The 15782-nt window shown below is 42.2% G+C and overlaps 1 protein-coding gene across 2 annotated transcripts in view; it reads right to left on the bottom strand.

The window, feature by feature from the left end:
- LOC124615599 (neuroblastoma-amplified sequence-like) overlaps window positions 1-15782 on the bottom strand; it is a 414306-nt gene that overhangs the window by 214105 nt on the left and 184419 nt on the right. For both annotated transcript variants that reach the window (XM_047143590.1, XM_047143589.1), the window contains exon 26: window positions 6835-6946. In XM_047143590.1, coding sequence (XP_046999546.1) covers window positions 6835-6946 — 112 coding nt within the window. The remainder of the gene's footprint in view (window positions 1-6834; window positions 6947-15782) is intronic.

The raw sequence follows: 15782 nt of genomic DNA on the forward strand, positions 1-15782 counted from the left end.
GGCTTGGGATTTTTCTGTATCATTCTTTTAATCTGTGTTTCTGTGAAAATTGTTTCTACGTTTTTCACGTTTTTCTGTATCTTACTTTGGTATCGGTTTGTTGGGTCACTTATTAATTCTGTGATGTTGTTGCTTTGGATGAATTCCAATGTTTTGTGAATGTATTACTGTTTGTATATGACTACTATTGAATTACCTGTCAGATTTTGTGATGATGGCATTTTCTTGTGTTGATTTGCTCTGAAGTTTTCTGTAGGTTTCTTCTTCAGCAGTCCTAGTGTTTTCTTTTATGGTGGCTTTGTTCTCTTTAATTATGTTTCTTATTTCCTCAGCAACCAGTTCTCTTAGTTTTGCATTTAATTCAGGTGTGTTTAGTTTTTCTTGTTGCTTTATGATGTGTTCGGTTTCTGTTGTTATATTTTCTACTGTCCTGTGTGACGCCACTGTGTTTATGTTATGTTTGGGACCCTTTTCAAGTAGGCTGTTTTCTTGTTCAGATAATTTTGTGTCTGTTAGATTAATCACTCTTTTGTGAAAGATGTGTTTGTTGCATTGGTGGTGGGATTGGTAGGTGTTTGTGTGGTTTATCATTCTGGTGAGTTTCTTTTGTTGGATTGTATGTTTTTTGCCTATTATGGTATATGTTCTGACCCTGTACATTAGTTCATCAATAATGGTGGATATATTATGTGATTTGCCAATTCTATATGCAATCTGTATAGTTCAATATTCAGAGTCCGTTTTTTTTTAAATACAATGTGGGCCAAACATGTAGGAATTTCAGAGCCAAGTACACACAACACCTCAGAGCACTGAAAAGCAATAACTCACACTCAACATTTGCAGATCATCTGATAGCACACAATCACCACCCAACAAACATTCAAACTGACTTACACATCCTAAAAACTAGTAGTTGTTGTTGTTGAGGTCTTCAGTCGTGAGACTGGTTTGATGCAGCTCTCCATGCAAGCTTCTTCATCTCCCAGTACCTACTGCAGCCTACATCCCTCTGAATCTGCTTAGTGTATTCATATCTTGGTCTCCCTCTATGATTTTTACCCTCCATGCTGCCCTCCAATACTAAATTGGTGATGCCTCAGAACATGTCCTACCAACCGATCCCTTCTTCTGGTCAAGTTGTGCCACAAACTCCTCCTCTCCCCAGTCCTATTCAGTACTTCCTCATCAGTTATGTGATCTACCCATCTAATCTTCAGCGTTCTTCTGTAGCACCACATTTCGAAAGCTTCTATTCTCTTCTTGTCCAAACTATTTATGTCCATGTTTCACTTCCATACATGGCTACACTCCATACATATACTTTCAGAAACGACTTCCTGACACTTAAATCTATACTCGATGTTAACAAATTTCTCTTCTTCAGAAACGCTTTCTGTGCCATTGCCAGTCTACATTTTATATCCTCTCTACTTCGACCATCATCAGTTATTTTGCTCCCCAAATAGCAAAACTCCTTTACTACTTCAAGTGTCTCATTTTCCAACCTAATTCCCTCAGTATCACCGGACTTAATTCGACTACATTCCATTATCCTCGTTTTGCTTTTGTTGATGTTCATCTTATATCCTTCTTTCTAGACACTGTCCATTCCGTTCAACTGCTCTTCCAAGTCCTTTGCTGTCTCTGACAGAATTACAATGTCATCGGCGAACCTCAATGTTTTTATTTCTTCTCCATGGATTTTAATACCTACTCCGAATTTTTCTTTTGTTTCCTTTACTGCTCCCTCAATATACAGATTGAACAACATCGGGGAGAGACTACAACGTTGTCTCACTCCCTTCCCAACCACTGCTTCCCTTTCATGTCCCTCGACTCTTATAATTGCCATCTGGTTTCTGTAAAAATTGTAAATAGCCTTTCGCTCCCTGTATTTTACCCCTGCCACCTTCAGAATTTGAAAGAGAGTACTCCAGTCAACATTGTCAAAAGCTTTCTCTAAGTCTACAAATGCTAGAAATGTACATTTGCCTTTTCTTAATCTAGCTTCTAAAATAAGTCGTAAGGTCAGTATTGCCTCACATGTTCCCATATTTCTACGGAATCCAAACTCATCATCCCCAAGGTCAGCTTCTACCAGTTTTTCCATTCATCTGTAAAGAATTCGCATTACTATTTTGCAGCCGTGACTTATTAAACTGATAGCTCGGTAATTTTCACATCTGTCAATGCCTGCTTTCTTTGGGATTGGAATTATTATATTCTTCTTGAAGTCTGAGGGTATTTCGCCTGTCTCATACATTTTGCTCGCCAGATGGTAGAATTTTGTCAGGACTGGCTCTCCCGAGGCTGTAAGTAGTTCTGACGGAATGTTGTCTACTCCCGGGGCCTTGTTTCGACTTAGGTCTTTCAGTGCTCTATCAAACTCTTCACACAGTATCATATCTCCCATTTCATCCTCATCTACATCCTCTTCCATTTCTATAACATTGCCCTCAAGTACATCGCCCTTGTATAGACCCTCTATATACTCCTTCACCTTTCTGCTTTCCCTTCTTTGCTTAGAACTGGGTTCCCATCTGAGCTCTTGATATTCATACAAGTGGTTCTCTTTTCTCCAAAGGTCTCTTTAATTTTTCCAGTAGGCAGTTATCTATCTTGCCCCTAGTGAGATAAGCCTCTACAGCCATACATTTGTCCTCTTAGCCATTTTGCACTTCCTGTCGATCTCATTTTTGAGACGTCTGTATTCCTTTTTTCCTGCTTCATTTACTGCATTTTTATATTTTCTCCTTTCATCAATTAAATTCAGCATTTCTTCTGTCACCCAAGGATTTCCACTAGCCCTCGTCTTCTTACCTACTACATCCTCTGCTGCCTTCACTACTTTATCCCTCAAAGCTACCCATTCTTCTTCTGCTGTATTTCTTTCCCCAATTCCTGTCAGTTGTTCCCTTATGCTCTCCCTGAAACTCTGTACAACCTCTGGTTTAGTCAGCTTATCCAGGTCCCATCTCCTTAAATTCCCACCTTTTTGCAGTTTCTTCAGTTTTAATCTACAGGCCACAACCAATAGATTGTGGTCAGAATCCACATCTGCCCCTGGAAATGTCTTACAATTTAAAACCTGGTTCCTAAATCTCTGACTTACCATTATATAATCTATTAAGTTGTGCTCTGTGCAAAATGCTACCAGGCGGCTTCCTCTTTCATTTCTTACCCCCAATCCATACTCACCTACTACGTTTCCTTCTCTACCTTTTCCTACTACCGAATTCCAGTCACCCACGACTATTAAATTTTCATCTCCCTTCACAATCTGAATAATTTCTTTTATTTCATCATACATTTCTTCAATTTCTTCGTCATCTGCAGAGGTAGATGGCATATAAACTTGTACTACTGTAGTAGGCGTGGGCTTTGTGTCTATCTTGGCCACAATAAGGCGTTCACTATGCTGTTTGTAGTAGCTTACCCGAATTCCTATTTTTTTTATTCATTATTAAACCTACTCCTGCATTACCCCTATTTGATTTTGTGTTTATAACCCTGTAGTCACCTGACCAGAAGTCTTGTACCTCCTTCCACCAAACTTCACTAATTCCCATTATATCTAACTTTAACCTATCCATTTCCCTTTTTAAATTTTCTAACCTACTTGCCCGATTAAGGGATCTGAGATTCCACACTCCGATCCATAGAATGTCAGTTTTCTTTCTCCTGATAACAACGTCCTCCTGAGTAGACCCCACCCGGAGATCCGAATGGGGGACTATTTTGCCTCCGGAATATTTTACCCAAGAGGACGCCATCATCATTTAACCATACAGTAAAGCTGCATGCCCTCGGGAAAAATTACGGCTGTAGTTTCCCCTTGCTTTCAGCTGTTCGCAGTACCAGCACAGCAAGGCCGTTTTGGTTAGTGTTACAAGGCCAGATTAGTCAATCATCCAGATTGTTGCCCTTGCAACTACTGAAAAGGCTGCTGCCCCTCTTCAGGAACCACACGTTTGTCTGGCCGGCCTCTCAACAGATATCCCTCCATTGTGGTTGCACCTATGGTACGGCTATCTATATCGCTGAGGCACGCAAGCCTCCCCACCAACGGCAAGTTCCATGGTTCATTAGGGGGGGGGGGGGGGGGGGGGCGGAGTAGCAACCTATATCACAAATGAACTATAGAAGAAAACTATCATATCCAAAAATCAATAGCCCAAGGAAAGAAAGTACTCAATGAACACACATCGCTCTGCAACAAAACCCTCTTTGCCACAATAGAAGAACTATACAAACTATACAATTAACACCCACACCAAAACTATTCATGGGGGGGAAAAAAATAAATAAATAAATAAATAAAAATAAAAATCTTTCTACTTCTCCCTCCCTCTCTCTCTCTCTCTCTCTCTCTCTCTCTCTCTCTCTCTCTCTCTGCCCCAGTACTCAACACACACATTCAAACCCACACAAACCATATAGCACTGACCAAATACAATTCAAAACTTGCGCGTCTCACCTAGCAAAACAAGCTACGAAACAAATAAACACCACACAGCCACAACAACATGTAATGGCAGCAAAAACTCTGCCTGTTTTGAGAAATTCAAAAAAGTGCAGTGCCAAGCGGCCCGAAGGTTAAGAAGTAAGCCTATAAGCCTATTTACTTCGCCAACAACACAGGAGAACGCACCGTAATTTCAAAACTGTAAGTTACACACTAAAAACGTGATACAGACTCATTTCCGTTCATAAATGCATAACAAAGAGAAAATAAATTACGTTTTGCTGTTTGCAGATGACAAGTTGTATATTGTGTAGCAAAATAGATACCAAAATAAATGGACATTAACACCGAGTAAGGTATGTTAACTAATGTTCGATCCACTATTCTCCAATTAAGCTATAAATGGAACTTTTACATAATGTTGGAAACAACACAAATGTTAATACATAATAACAATTTTACAGTTAAAAATAAAAATTGAACCCACTGAAGATAGCACAGAAGTGCTGAAACATGTATGTGTGAAACAAAACAAAAAAAGTGTCTTGCATAAGGCGGAACTTCTCATCCCATTTTCGTAACAAGCACAGACACAACAAGAAGAACTGCACCACAAGATGAAGCTGTGGCGGTTCTGGAGGAAAGTGGATAGGGTGTCCTCACCCTCGATCCAGACTGCAAAGATGTCATCTATGAATCTGAACCAGGTGAGGGGTTTAGGAATCTGGATGTTTAGGTAGGATTCCCATGAATAGGTTGGCATAGGGTGGTGCCATGTGGGCGCCCATAGCCATACCCCAAATTTTTTTGTAGATAATGCCTTCAAAGGAGAGGTAATTGTGGGAGAGGATATAGTTGGTCATGGTGACTAGGAAGGAGGTTGTCGGTTCGGAATCCATCAGGAGTTGGGAAAGATAGTGTTCAGTAGCAGTAAGGCCATGGGTCTTAGGGATGTTAGTGTAAAGGGAGCTGGCATCAATAATGATGAGCAGGGCACTGTTTGGTAAAGGGACAGGAGCTGTAGAGAGTCAGTGGAGGAAATGATTGGTATCTATTATATGTGAGGGTAGGTTCCGGGTAATAGGTTGAAGATGTTGGTTTGCGAGAGCAGAGATTCTCTCGGTGGGGGTACAGTATCCGGCCACAATGGGGTGTTCTGGATGGTTGGGTTTATGGACTTCAGGAAACATGTAGAAGGCAGGAGCGTGGGGAGCAGTAGGGATGGGCAGAGAGATGTTCTCCACGGAGAGGTTCTGGGATGTGCCTAAAGATTTGAGGAGCAACTGGAGATCCTGCTGGATTTCTGGAATGGTGTCACTGTGGCTAGGTTTGTAGGTGTATGTATCTGACAGCTGGCAGAGTCCTTCTACAGAGTAATCCTGGTAGCTGAAAACAACAGTTGTGGAGCCGTTGTCTGCAGGTAGGATTATAAGGTTGGGATCAGTTTTTATTTTTTTATTTCAATGACTGCTTCCCAGTCTGTGCCATATGGATCCTTCCCTCCAACACCAGCTTTACTGAATTGTGCACGTGGGAAATCTCCCTGCAATACATCCTACGTTCTCATAACTCTCCCGGCCTCAACCTTCATTAGTCATTGCCGTCACCTATCCAGCCCCTTCCCTGTTCCCATTCCAGTACTACATAGGTGTCATTCCACCAACACACCCAGTCCTTTTACTTCTCTCCTTCTTTCTACCCCCCCCCCCCCCCTTGCCACCCCCCCCCCCCTGCCACCCTCACCCTCTCCTCTGCCCTCTATCTAACCTCCCGACTGCACCTAGCTGCACTGACCTCTCTCCACCTTGTCCCTGGGCACTCCCTTGCAGCACTCCACTGTCCCCCACACCTGCCTTACTATCCCTCCCCCTCTCTGCCCCAGCCTCCTCCTTATCCACACCCAGTTGCCACTCCCATCATGCAATGCTGCTGCTTGCAGTGTGGCTTCAGCTGCCAGAGACTGCAATCTTCTTTTGTGTGTGTGTGTGTGTGTGTGGGGGGGGGGGGGGGGGCTATTTTTGACAAATACCAGACGTTGCTGGCCAAAAGATTATTTGTGACAGTCTTTTTGTTGTGCCTATCTGCGACTCAGTGTATTCGCTGTATAGTAATTAGCAACTTTCCTTTTTATAATATTGTTAAATTCCATGATGGATTCACTATTGTTTGATCAATGCTTCTATTTTAGATATTTGAAAATAGTCTAGGACCAAAATCATAAAGAAGTAGAACAAATAAATAAAAATGACAGCTGTAAGTGGTATGAAGCCATTTTAAAATATATTATACGTGTATGTTTGCAAATAACTATGCAAAGAGGATGAAAGGTGTATTACACAGCAGACAGAGAAAAAAACACAGCTTACCGAAGTTAAGGCATCTGAGAACTCCTCCTCATCACCAGATGTTAAGTCCACACTCTCCTCAGGAATATGACTGCTTAATTGTTTGTGCAAAACCTGTGCTTCCAGGAGGCACCTATTATAATGATTACAATTAATTAAACACAAAAAGCACAAAAGAAACACTCAGTTTTTTTTCCAGTTATGTGTTACAGACAACCACAGTTTTTCAAGATATTAAAAAATTTCATCAGTTTTCTATTAAAGAGAAAGTAACAACATAACACAAGAAGGCCTGCTTTTCACTTCTGATTACTAGAAGAGTGAAGCTAACAATGTCTCAGAATTACAGCCCTTAATAAACATGTAGCCCTAGCTATGGAGTACAATGTGGCAGTCATAAAGTTTTAATAATCATTTCAAAAAACATAATTTTTGGTGTGTTTGCAGCTGTGTGTCTAAAGTCCTGGTACATATTGAAATTCTCATATTAAAGTACTGTAACATGCTGCTAGAGGAGCGAAAATGAAACTTGCACAGCACAATGAGTAAGTGGAGTACTGTGCAATAATTTGTTTTCCTCATTTGTAGGGGAACAACACTGCAACAATCCATGTTGAGTTGGTATAAGTGTAAGGCAACAATGTACCACCATGTGACGGAGTCATTAGATAGTGTACATGCTACCACTACATCAAATAAATCTGAATAATGATGAATGAAGTAGAATAAAATATTTCTAAGAGTCAGGAATGGCAAGAGAAGTGCAGGCCCTGGCAATCGAAGACTGATGCATCGAGGTGCTAACGGAGAACGTGCATATCTGTTACGGATCAGTTTACAACATATTGCATACCATTTTTAAAGTGACAAAGGTTTCTACAACCGCCCACTCAGAAACCTCACAGAACTGAGGCAGCAGTGGAAATATTGCAGTTGTGTCACGCAAATGCAGACATGTTTAGCTTTGGTGTACCACTGCGACAACTGGATAATGGAGCAAAGCAAGCAGCGGAACTAGGTGGAATCACCACTGCTGAAAAGGATCAAGACCCAACAGTCACTAGACAAGGGGTCGCTGAATGTATTTTGAGACTGCCATGATGTGGTGCTAACATGTTATGCCCATAATGGTCCAAACTGACACAGCATGACACTACGTCATGGGAGGTTGCCGAAAAGGCTTGTTTTGCTCCAGCTCAATCTGTGCAAGACATAGTCACACATCCTGCTTCTTCAGGGTAGCAAATTTTACCTCACCTCCCACCCCCAATAAACTAAAAAATAACATGGTACCCAGTGTCTTAATATCTTTCTTAGATGAAGAAACCATTGTGTGGTAGCCATTTACAGAATAACAACAATGTGTTACGTACATCTGCATACAAACTCCACAAGCCACCATATGGTGCATGGCGAACAATGTGTTACTTACATCTCCATACATAGTCCACAAGCCACCATATGGGGCATGGCGATGGGCAACCTGTAACCCTACTAGTCATTTACTTTCCTGTTCCACTCACAAATAGAATGATGGAAAAACTACTGTCTATATGTCTCCGTGCGAGCCCTAATCTCTCTAATCTTATATTCATGGGCCTTATGCTAAATGTATGTTGGCAACAGTAGAATCATTCTGCAGTCAGCATCAAATGCTGGTTCTCTAAATTTTCTAAATAGTGCTCCTCGAAAAGAAAGTTGCCTTACCTCCAGGGATTCCCATTAGAGTTCCCGAAGCTTCTCCATAACAAATGTGTGTTGTTCGAACCTACCGGTAACAAATCTAGCAGCCTGCCTGTGAATTGCTTCTACGTCTTCCTCTAATATGACCTGTTGCAGCTCCCAAACACTCTAACAGCATTCAACAATGGGTTCCATCAATGTCCTATATGTGCTCTCCTTTACAGATGAAGTGCACTTTCCTAAAATTGTCCCAATAAACCTTAGTTGACCATTCATTTTCCCTACTACAATACTTACATGCTCATTCCATTTCATACTGCTTTACAATCTTTTGAAGGTGGAATGTTTTTGAACAGCTGAAATGCTGACTTCTACAGGTAATGTCTCTGCCATGTCAGCCATTAATGAGAAAAATGTGTCAAACTGAAAGATTAATATGCAGAGAAGGACTAAAATGCTAGGTACTAACTCCACAAAAAACAGTATGCAGGTAACATGGGGTTAATATATCGTACATGAAGATGAAGAGAGAAACACAGTAAGCAGCTTTAGAAGCATTTAAGATGCAGTAGTTATTCAGAGATGATGAGGCTTGCACAGGATAGAGTAACATGGAGAGCAGCTTCAAACCAGCCTGAAGACCACAACAGCAAACAAAGTGTTGCGAGAGTACACATTTGCGTGACCTCACGATATTGAACGAGTGCTTTCGCAAATGAAGACTACAGGTGATTCAAGTAGCACAACAGGTCACAGCATTCCATATCCATAACAAAGAGGCACACAGGACACATGAGTTTCCACAATGACAAAGTGATTTCTGAGTTGGAACATTTCCTTAACAGCCAAAATAAAGACATCGCCATCCAAAGTCTGCAACAATTTATCCATCATTCAGAAGAATGTGTCACACTAAAGAGTGAGCTAGAAAAGAAAGACTAATACCATTACTGTCACAAACTTTCATGGTCACAGGTTAATTTTTTTGAGGTGATAATTAAAAATTTATGACTACCTCTCATACTTTAATGAAAATTTTATGTATTTTTATTTATTACTGGTCCTTGTTTTATCTAGCCTGGCCAGATAAGAGTCTTTAAGCCTTCCCTTACATCACACCACAAACTATACACACCAAATACAATTACTAAAGATTGTTTACCAAGTTTCACATTTTTTATATGTACTTGTACATCAATTAAGTATACATCTGTGATTTTTTGATAGTAATTACCAAAAATTATCAGTGCATAGAGGGGATAGTTAAATCTGGAAGTGGCTTGTTGACACTTTGGAGCTGTTTCTTATTCCATGACCATGATCCACTCATTCAGGTCACTGTTAACAAGAACTACAGTGTTATTTCAACATTAATAGTGACCAAGTACTCCCATTCATTGCACATATTTATGGGGACCATGATGTGGACACACTAGCCTTCTGAGATGACAACAGCAGTCCTCAAAGGACTGCACACATATATTACAGATTTGACAAATGCTCAGGAACCCTATCTCATCTGAACACAACTACTAAAATGTCTGATCAAAATCCCATGGAAAACATCTGGGACTGTTTGTAACAGAAGGTGAACTGTAGAATTAACATCCCCAAAATTTAGATGATTAATTGGAAATGAGATGGCTTCCGCATACCTGAAATTTTGGACTCCCTTCCTTACTGAACTGAACTGAAGCTGCTATCAGAGTGGTGGTGTTGTATGATATTATCATGATGTCTTTGGAGATGACTAATTTTGTTAGTTGCACTTCTCTGACAAATACAAAAATTTCCAGTATCGGTCTCATTTCTTATATGGCACTAAAATGCCACCATAAATAGTTTTCTATTAATGTGAGCAGTATTACCGAATTTGTGTTGAGACAGTGCAATAACATGTATATAAACCCAACAAAATGTGAGAGTGTCAACTCCCTGTTGGTTGTACTTTGTTTTTATCTGCATATGTGGGTAATTTAAAAAAAAAATTGCTATCATAAGGATCTGGTAAACAATATTTATTTGGTAACAACACTTTCGAAGAAGACACTAAGGTACTCACCTTTGCTTCAACCAATAGACTTGAGTGACCCACAATCACTACTGGTTCTGAATTCCTAGCAAAGGGGAGGCACTTACATATACCAAAAATGAATTGTATCCAAAATGGACCTGTGTGTAAAACCGTCAGAAAGCATTGCTCTGACAGACAAGATTGTAATTCACTTCTGTTATCTAGTAGCTGTTTCCTAATTATTATTTATCCACTTATTTGGCAAGTCTCCTACATAAAAAATCCAAGCTTTTCAGGATAACAGCTTACTCAATAAAGACCAATGCTTCTGTTAAACATGAGAATATTCCTGAAATGTTGATGTAATTGTCCACAGTATTTAAGAAATGGTTAATAACATTGAAAGTAGCTCTTTCGGTTAAATGTTATGACATAAAGCCATGTTGCCATCTAAAAGTAATTTATTTTTTGTTCCAGGATCCATTCAGTTGTTGGTTGGTTGGTCGGTTGGTTTAACGATTAAAGGGACCAAACTATAAGGTCATCAGTCCCTCCTACATGAACAGCAAATCAACAAAACTATACATCAAAGAAAGGCCTAGTGCAGAATGGAAAATGGGAGAAGAAAAGGGGGAAAGGAAGAAAGGCAGGCGAGATGCCCTGTCCAAGAAGTAGTTAGAAGCCCTCAAAGGCAGAAAGTGTGATGGGGGACATATCGCCCGCCACTTACCAGACGCACCCCACCTAACAACACACAGAAAAGTCTAGCGATATGGATAGGACGAGAGGAGTACAGGAAAATAGAGAAAGAACACCACATAAAACAGAACATGTGAGAAGGGGGGCAGGGGGGGGGGGGGGGGGAAGAGCAAAAGAATGGATAGGGCACATGCAGCAACAGAGCACCAAGTCCAGACAGTCACTGCTTGATCGGGGCAGAGGAGGCAATAGATCAAGCAAGTATGGCCAATGCAGAGCCAACAGAGATCAATGGAGTGCTTGCAAGATACTCACATGGAGGACCTAAACAAATCTGAAGTCTTCTTTATAGCCTGTAGTTTGTTCAGAGAAGTCAAAATATGCCATTCTGTATCCAAGATCATTAGAACTTCATGGGATAATACCGATCGAAGACCCATTCCCAGAATACCAATTTCAAGAGGGCATCTTTCTTGTAGCCAATTTTGGCAGCCTGTCAGCAAGTTCATTCACCATGATCCCAATGTGACTTGGGTCTGGAAATAGACCACCGAGTGTCCACATTGTTTGAGGGCAAAATGGGAATCCTGGATAATCAGGACCAAGGGACGGTGAGGCTAATACTGGTCAAGAGCTTGTAAACTGCTCAAGACAGTCGCTACAGATGATGATGGACTCACCAGTGGAGGAATTGATATGTTCTAGAGCATAAGAGATGGCAACAGCCTCTGCAGTGAAAACAGTGCAGCCATCCGGTGAGAATCACAGTTCATTACAGCTTTCAATGAACTTAAACAAAACCAGTGTGACTGGCAACCATTGAGCCATCAGTATAGACTACTTCTGAACCCCAAAATGCAGCAAAAATGGAGAAGAATTATTGAAAGAGGGCTTCAGGCAGGGCTGAGTCTTTCACACCTTGTGATAGGACAAGACAGAGCTGTGGATGGAGATGCACAACAGAGATGTACATTATCAGGCCTGGTCAAGAAGTGGTAGAGGGGAAAGCCGGAATTTTGAAAAAGGATACTGGATGCAAATGGTGACTGTAACCCCTACGCCATTGAGGGAGGATGAGCTCCATATCTGGAAAGTGGAAACAGTAGCTCCAGTGCTCTGGGGAGCAGCAGATGCATAATGCACAAGCAACCAACCATTGGCACGGAACCCACCATGGTGGAACCCTTGCCCCCACTAAGAGGTGATCACGGGGCTAGTCTGAAAGGCACCAGTTGATACTCATACCCTGAAACGGTGTATCGTGTCCAGCATTGGAAGTGTCAAAGGTAATGCCAGCAATATGCAAGACTCCCATAATCTAGAGGGGTCTGGACTGATGTTTACTAGATGCAAAGTAGAGCAGTCCTGACTCCAACTTGTATTGCTGAGGCATCAAAGAACATGGAGGTGCAGCAAAAATCTCTGCTTTAGTTGAAAACAATGAGGAAGTCATGTCAACCAGGCATCAAAGACAAGTCCCAAAAAACAATGAGGGTCCACCACATTGAGGGATGAAATCAGAATTATATTAATACCTTCAGCTGCTATCGGGTGTTGATATATATCAACGGGGACAGGTGAAAATGTGTGCCCCGACCGGGACTCGGACCCGGGATCTCCTGCTTACATTGCAGAAGCTCTATCCACATGAGTCACCGAGGGCACAGAGGATAGCACAACTGCAGGGACTATCTCGCGCACACCTCCCACATTCTCACCTTGTATGTCCACACACTACATTCACAGTGTCCCACCCCAACACACTCATTACTCGTGGAAGACATTCTTACCAAGTCCCGTAAGAGTTCAGGGAATGTGTGTGCATCTGCACAGAAGAAGAAGAAGAAGAAGAAGAAGAAGAAGAAGGAGGAGGTCATGGCCGGTGTTGCCAGAACTATATACTTATATGGATATGGCGTCTGTTCTTTTGGATATGTCCGAAAGAAGATGCAGATGGGCTGCACTATACAGTGGTGACAGAAATGTATTATGCAGGTCTTGGCAGCCGAAAATTGCATTGCACTTGATGTACTGCTCCCTGTTATCTGCATTTGCAACACTCATCACAGACGAATAAAAATATGTGCAAAAGTCATCAGTATACAACGAAGGGGACACCACAGGTCCCACAGACACCGCCAGACCACTGATAGCCACTAAAACAGAGAGGGACACTTGAAACAGAATCCAGCAGAACTTCTTCTCCTGTAGATGAGAGGTGTTATGGGAGGCACCCAAAAAGTGTGACATGAAAGAAAATTTCGAGCATACCATGGAGCCCCACTTGGGTACTGTGGCAAGGATCTGGTGGTGCTGTGTGGTATCATAAGATTTATGCAGGTCAAAGGAGACTGCAACAAAGCGTTGATGCCGGGCAAAAGCCATTCAGATAGCAGACTCCAAGTGGACTAAATTATCTGCAGTAGAATGGCCTCGGCAAAAACCATCCCAGATCAAAGCCAATTGGTCCCGGGATTCAAGGATCAAATACAATGTTCAAGTCACCAAATGTTCAAGTAACTTGCAGAGGACATTGGTTAAACTGGTCAGATGATAACTGTCCATCTGAGGAGGCAGTTTACCCAATTTCAAAACTGGAATAACTACACTTTCTCAGTATAGGGAAGGGAATTCCCCATCACTCCAGAAACAGTCATGGAGGATAAGCATATGATGTTGGCTAGCCACTGACAAATGTTGAAGCATTTGGTTGTGCACCAGTCCATTCCAGAAGCCCTGTCAGGGCAGAGAGGAAGGATGCTGCCTAATTCCCACTCACTAAATGGGGCATTATAAGGTTCCAGCTGGTGAGGAATGAAACATAAAGGGAGTTGTTCCCGGCGGTGTTTGAGAAGGCAGAATGTGGGCAAATAGTGGACTGATAGCAGGGCCTGGGCAAAATGCCGTGGAAAATGCTCACTGATAATGTTCGGGCTGCTGAAGATAACAACATTTGTGAAGATAACAAAATTCAAGAAAATTCTCAGGACATCTGTAGGACAGCAGCCAAAAATCTGCTTGCTTCGCCCATACTTGTGAAGCAGGAGTGTGCAGCCCTATGCCAGCAACATATCATTCCCAATAAATACATCTGTAGTATTTAATAACATAATGGGCCCAGGTGTGAAGCTGTTTAAAGTCCAGGAGGTGGTTGAGAGATGGATATCACTTGTAGCACTGGAGGGCATGATGGTGGCCTTTAATAGCTACAGCAGTTTTGGAGGTCCACCGTAGGACAGTCTCCCACTGGGGAGAACCCAAGGAAGAGGGAATCATAGAAGCTGAAAGGATGGCATTACTCAAACTCTGTACAGACTCATCAATGCAGTTCTGTGGTGGAACAGTTGGGATGGCAGCCAAGGAAAAGGAATGTCAATAAAAATTAGTAAAGGCCCACCCAGAAGTGCGCGGTGAGAACGATGCAGAAGGAAGATAAGACAATCAGAAAATGACTGCTGTTGCACAAATCATTGTGAATTCCCCATGGGACAGAGGGAGGAATCCAGGGCTACAGAAGGAAAGATCAATGGCCAAGATAGTGCCTTGTGCCACACTAAAGTGTGTGGGGGCTCCAGTTTTGGGGAGGCAGAGATCAAGCTCTGCAGCAGGTCAGCGGTCGCAGTGCCATGCCACAAACGGTTATGGCCGTCAAAATCTGCAAGGCAAATGAAGGGGTGGAGGGAGCTATCGAAAAACGGCAAGAAGAGCAGAAAGCATAGTAGTAGTTTGGGAGTGTGGAAGGAGATAAAGATTGCCTATCATTATCGCAGAGTCTAAATGGATCTGAATGGCCGCAGCTTCCAGTGTGGTTTGAAGAAAAACCCAGAAACTATGTCCATGCGGACCAATGTACAGACACCACTGAAGGCTAGCAAAGGTCTGACCCAGTTACAACACAAGATGTGGAAACCACAAAGAGTCAGCAAATGAGCATCCACAAAATGAGATTCCTGCAATACACCACAAGCTACAGCATAGAGAGAAATAAGAGGCTGCAATTCTGGAAGGTGACAATAACAGCCATTACAATTCCACTGTTGTGGAATAGTACAAGAGGCTGGATGGACATTGAATGGACCAGAATCGGTCATTGTGCTGTGTCATTGCCGGTCACCAGTAAGGATGAAGCGACATCCACAAATGTATGATCGGACCTTGATTGAAAGCAAGGGGGTGACACCACCTGGAATGTAAAGGGGGTTCTCGTCTTGAGACTTGTACATCTTCTTCTTCTCCTTTTGGGGGGGGGGGGGGGGGGGGGGCAAGAGGAGGTGTGGTCAGGAAGAGAGCAGGACACAGCAATATCAGGATCCATAAGAGAACACATGGCCTTGAAAACCACAGAGAATGGGTCCCATGTCCCACCTGAAGTAACAATCTTCTTTTCCTGGAGACACCAGGGAGGGGGACTACTAAAGATAGCCCTGTCCCTGGCAGCTGACAGAGAAGATAATTTTTTGTTTGGCTGAGGAGAAGGAGTGTCCTGAATATTCCTGTCCTTTTTATAGATAGAGCAATATGGTTAGCAAGGATAATGTGGGCTGGAGCTGTTCACTTGGGCAGTGGGGTGCAA

Source organism: Schistocerca americana, chromosome 5 (genome assembly GCF_021461395.2).
Source record: "Schistocerca americana isolate TAMUIC-IGC-003095 chromosome 5, iqSchAmer2.1, whole genome shotgun sequence".
Taxonomy (NCBI): Eukaryota; Metazoa; Arthropoda; class Insecta; order Orthoptera; family Acrididae; genus Schistocerca; species Schistocerca americana.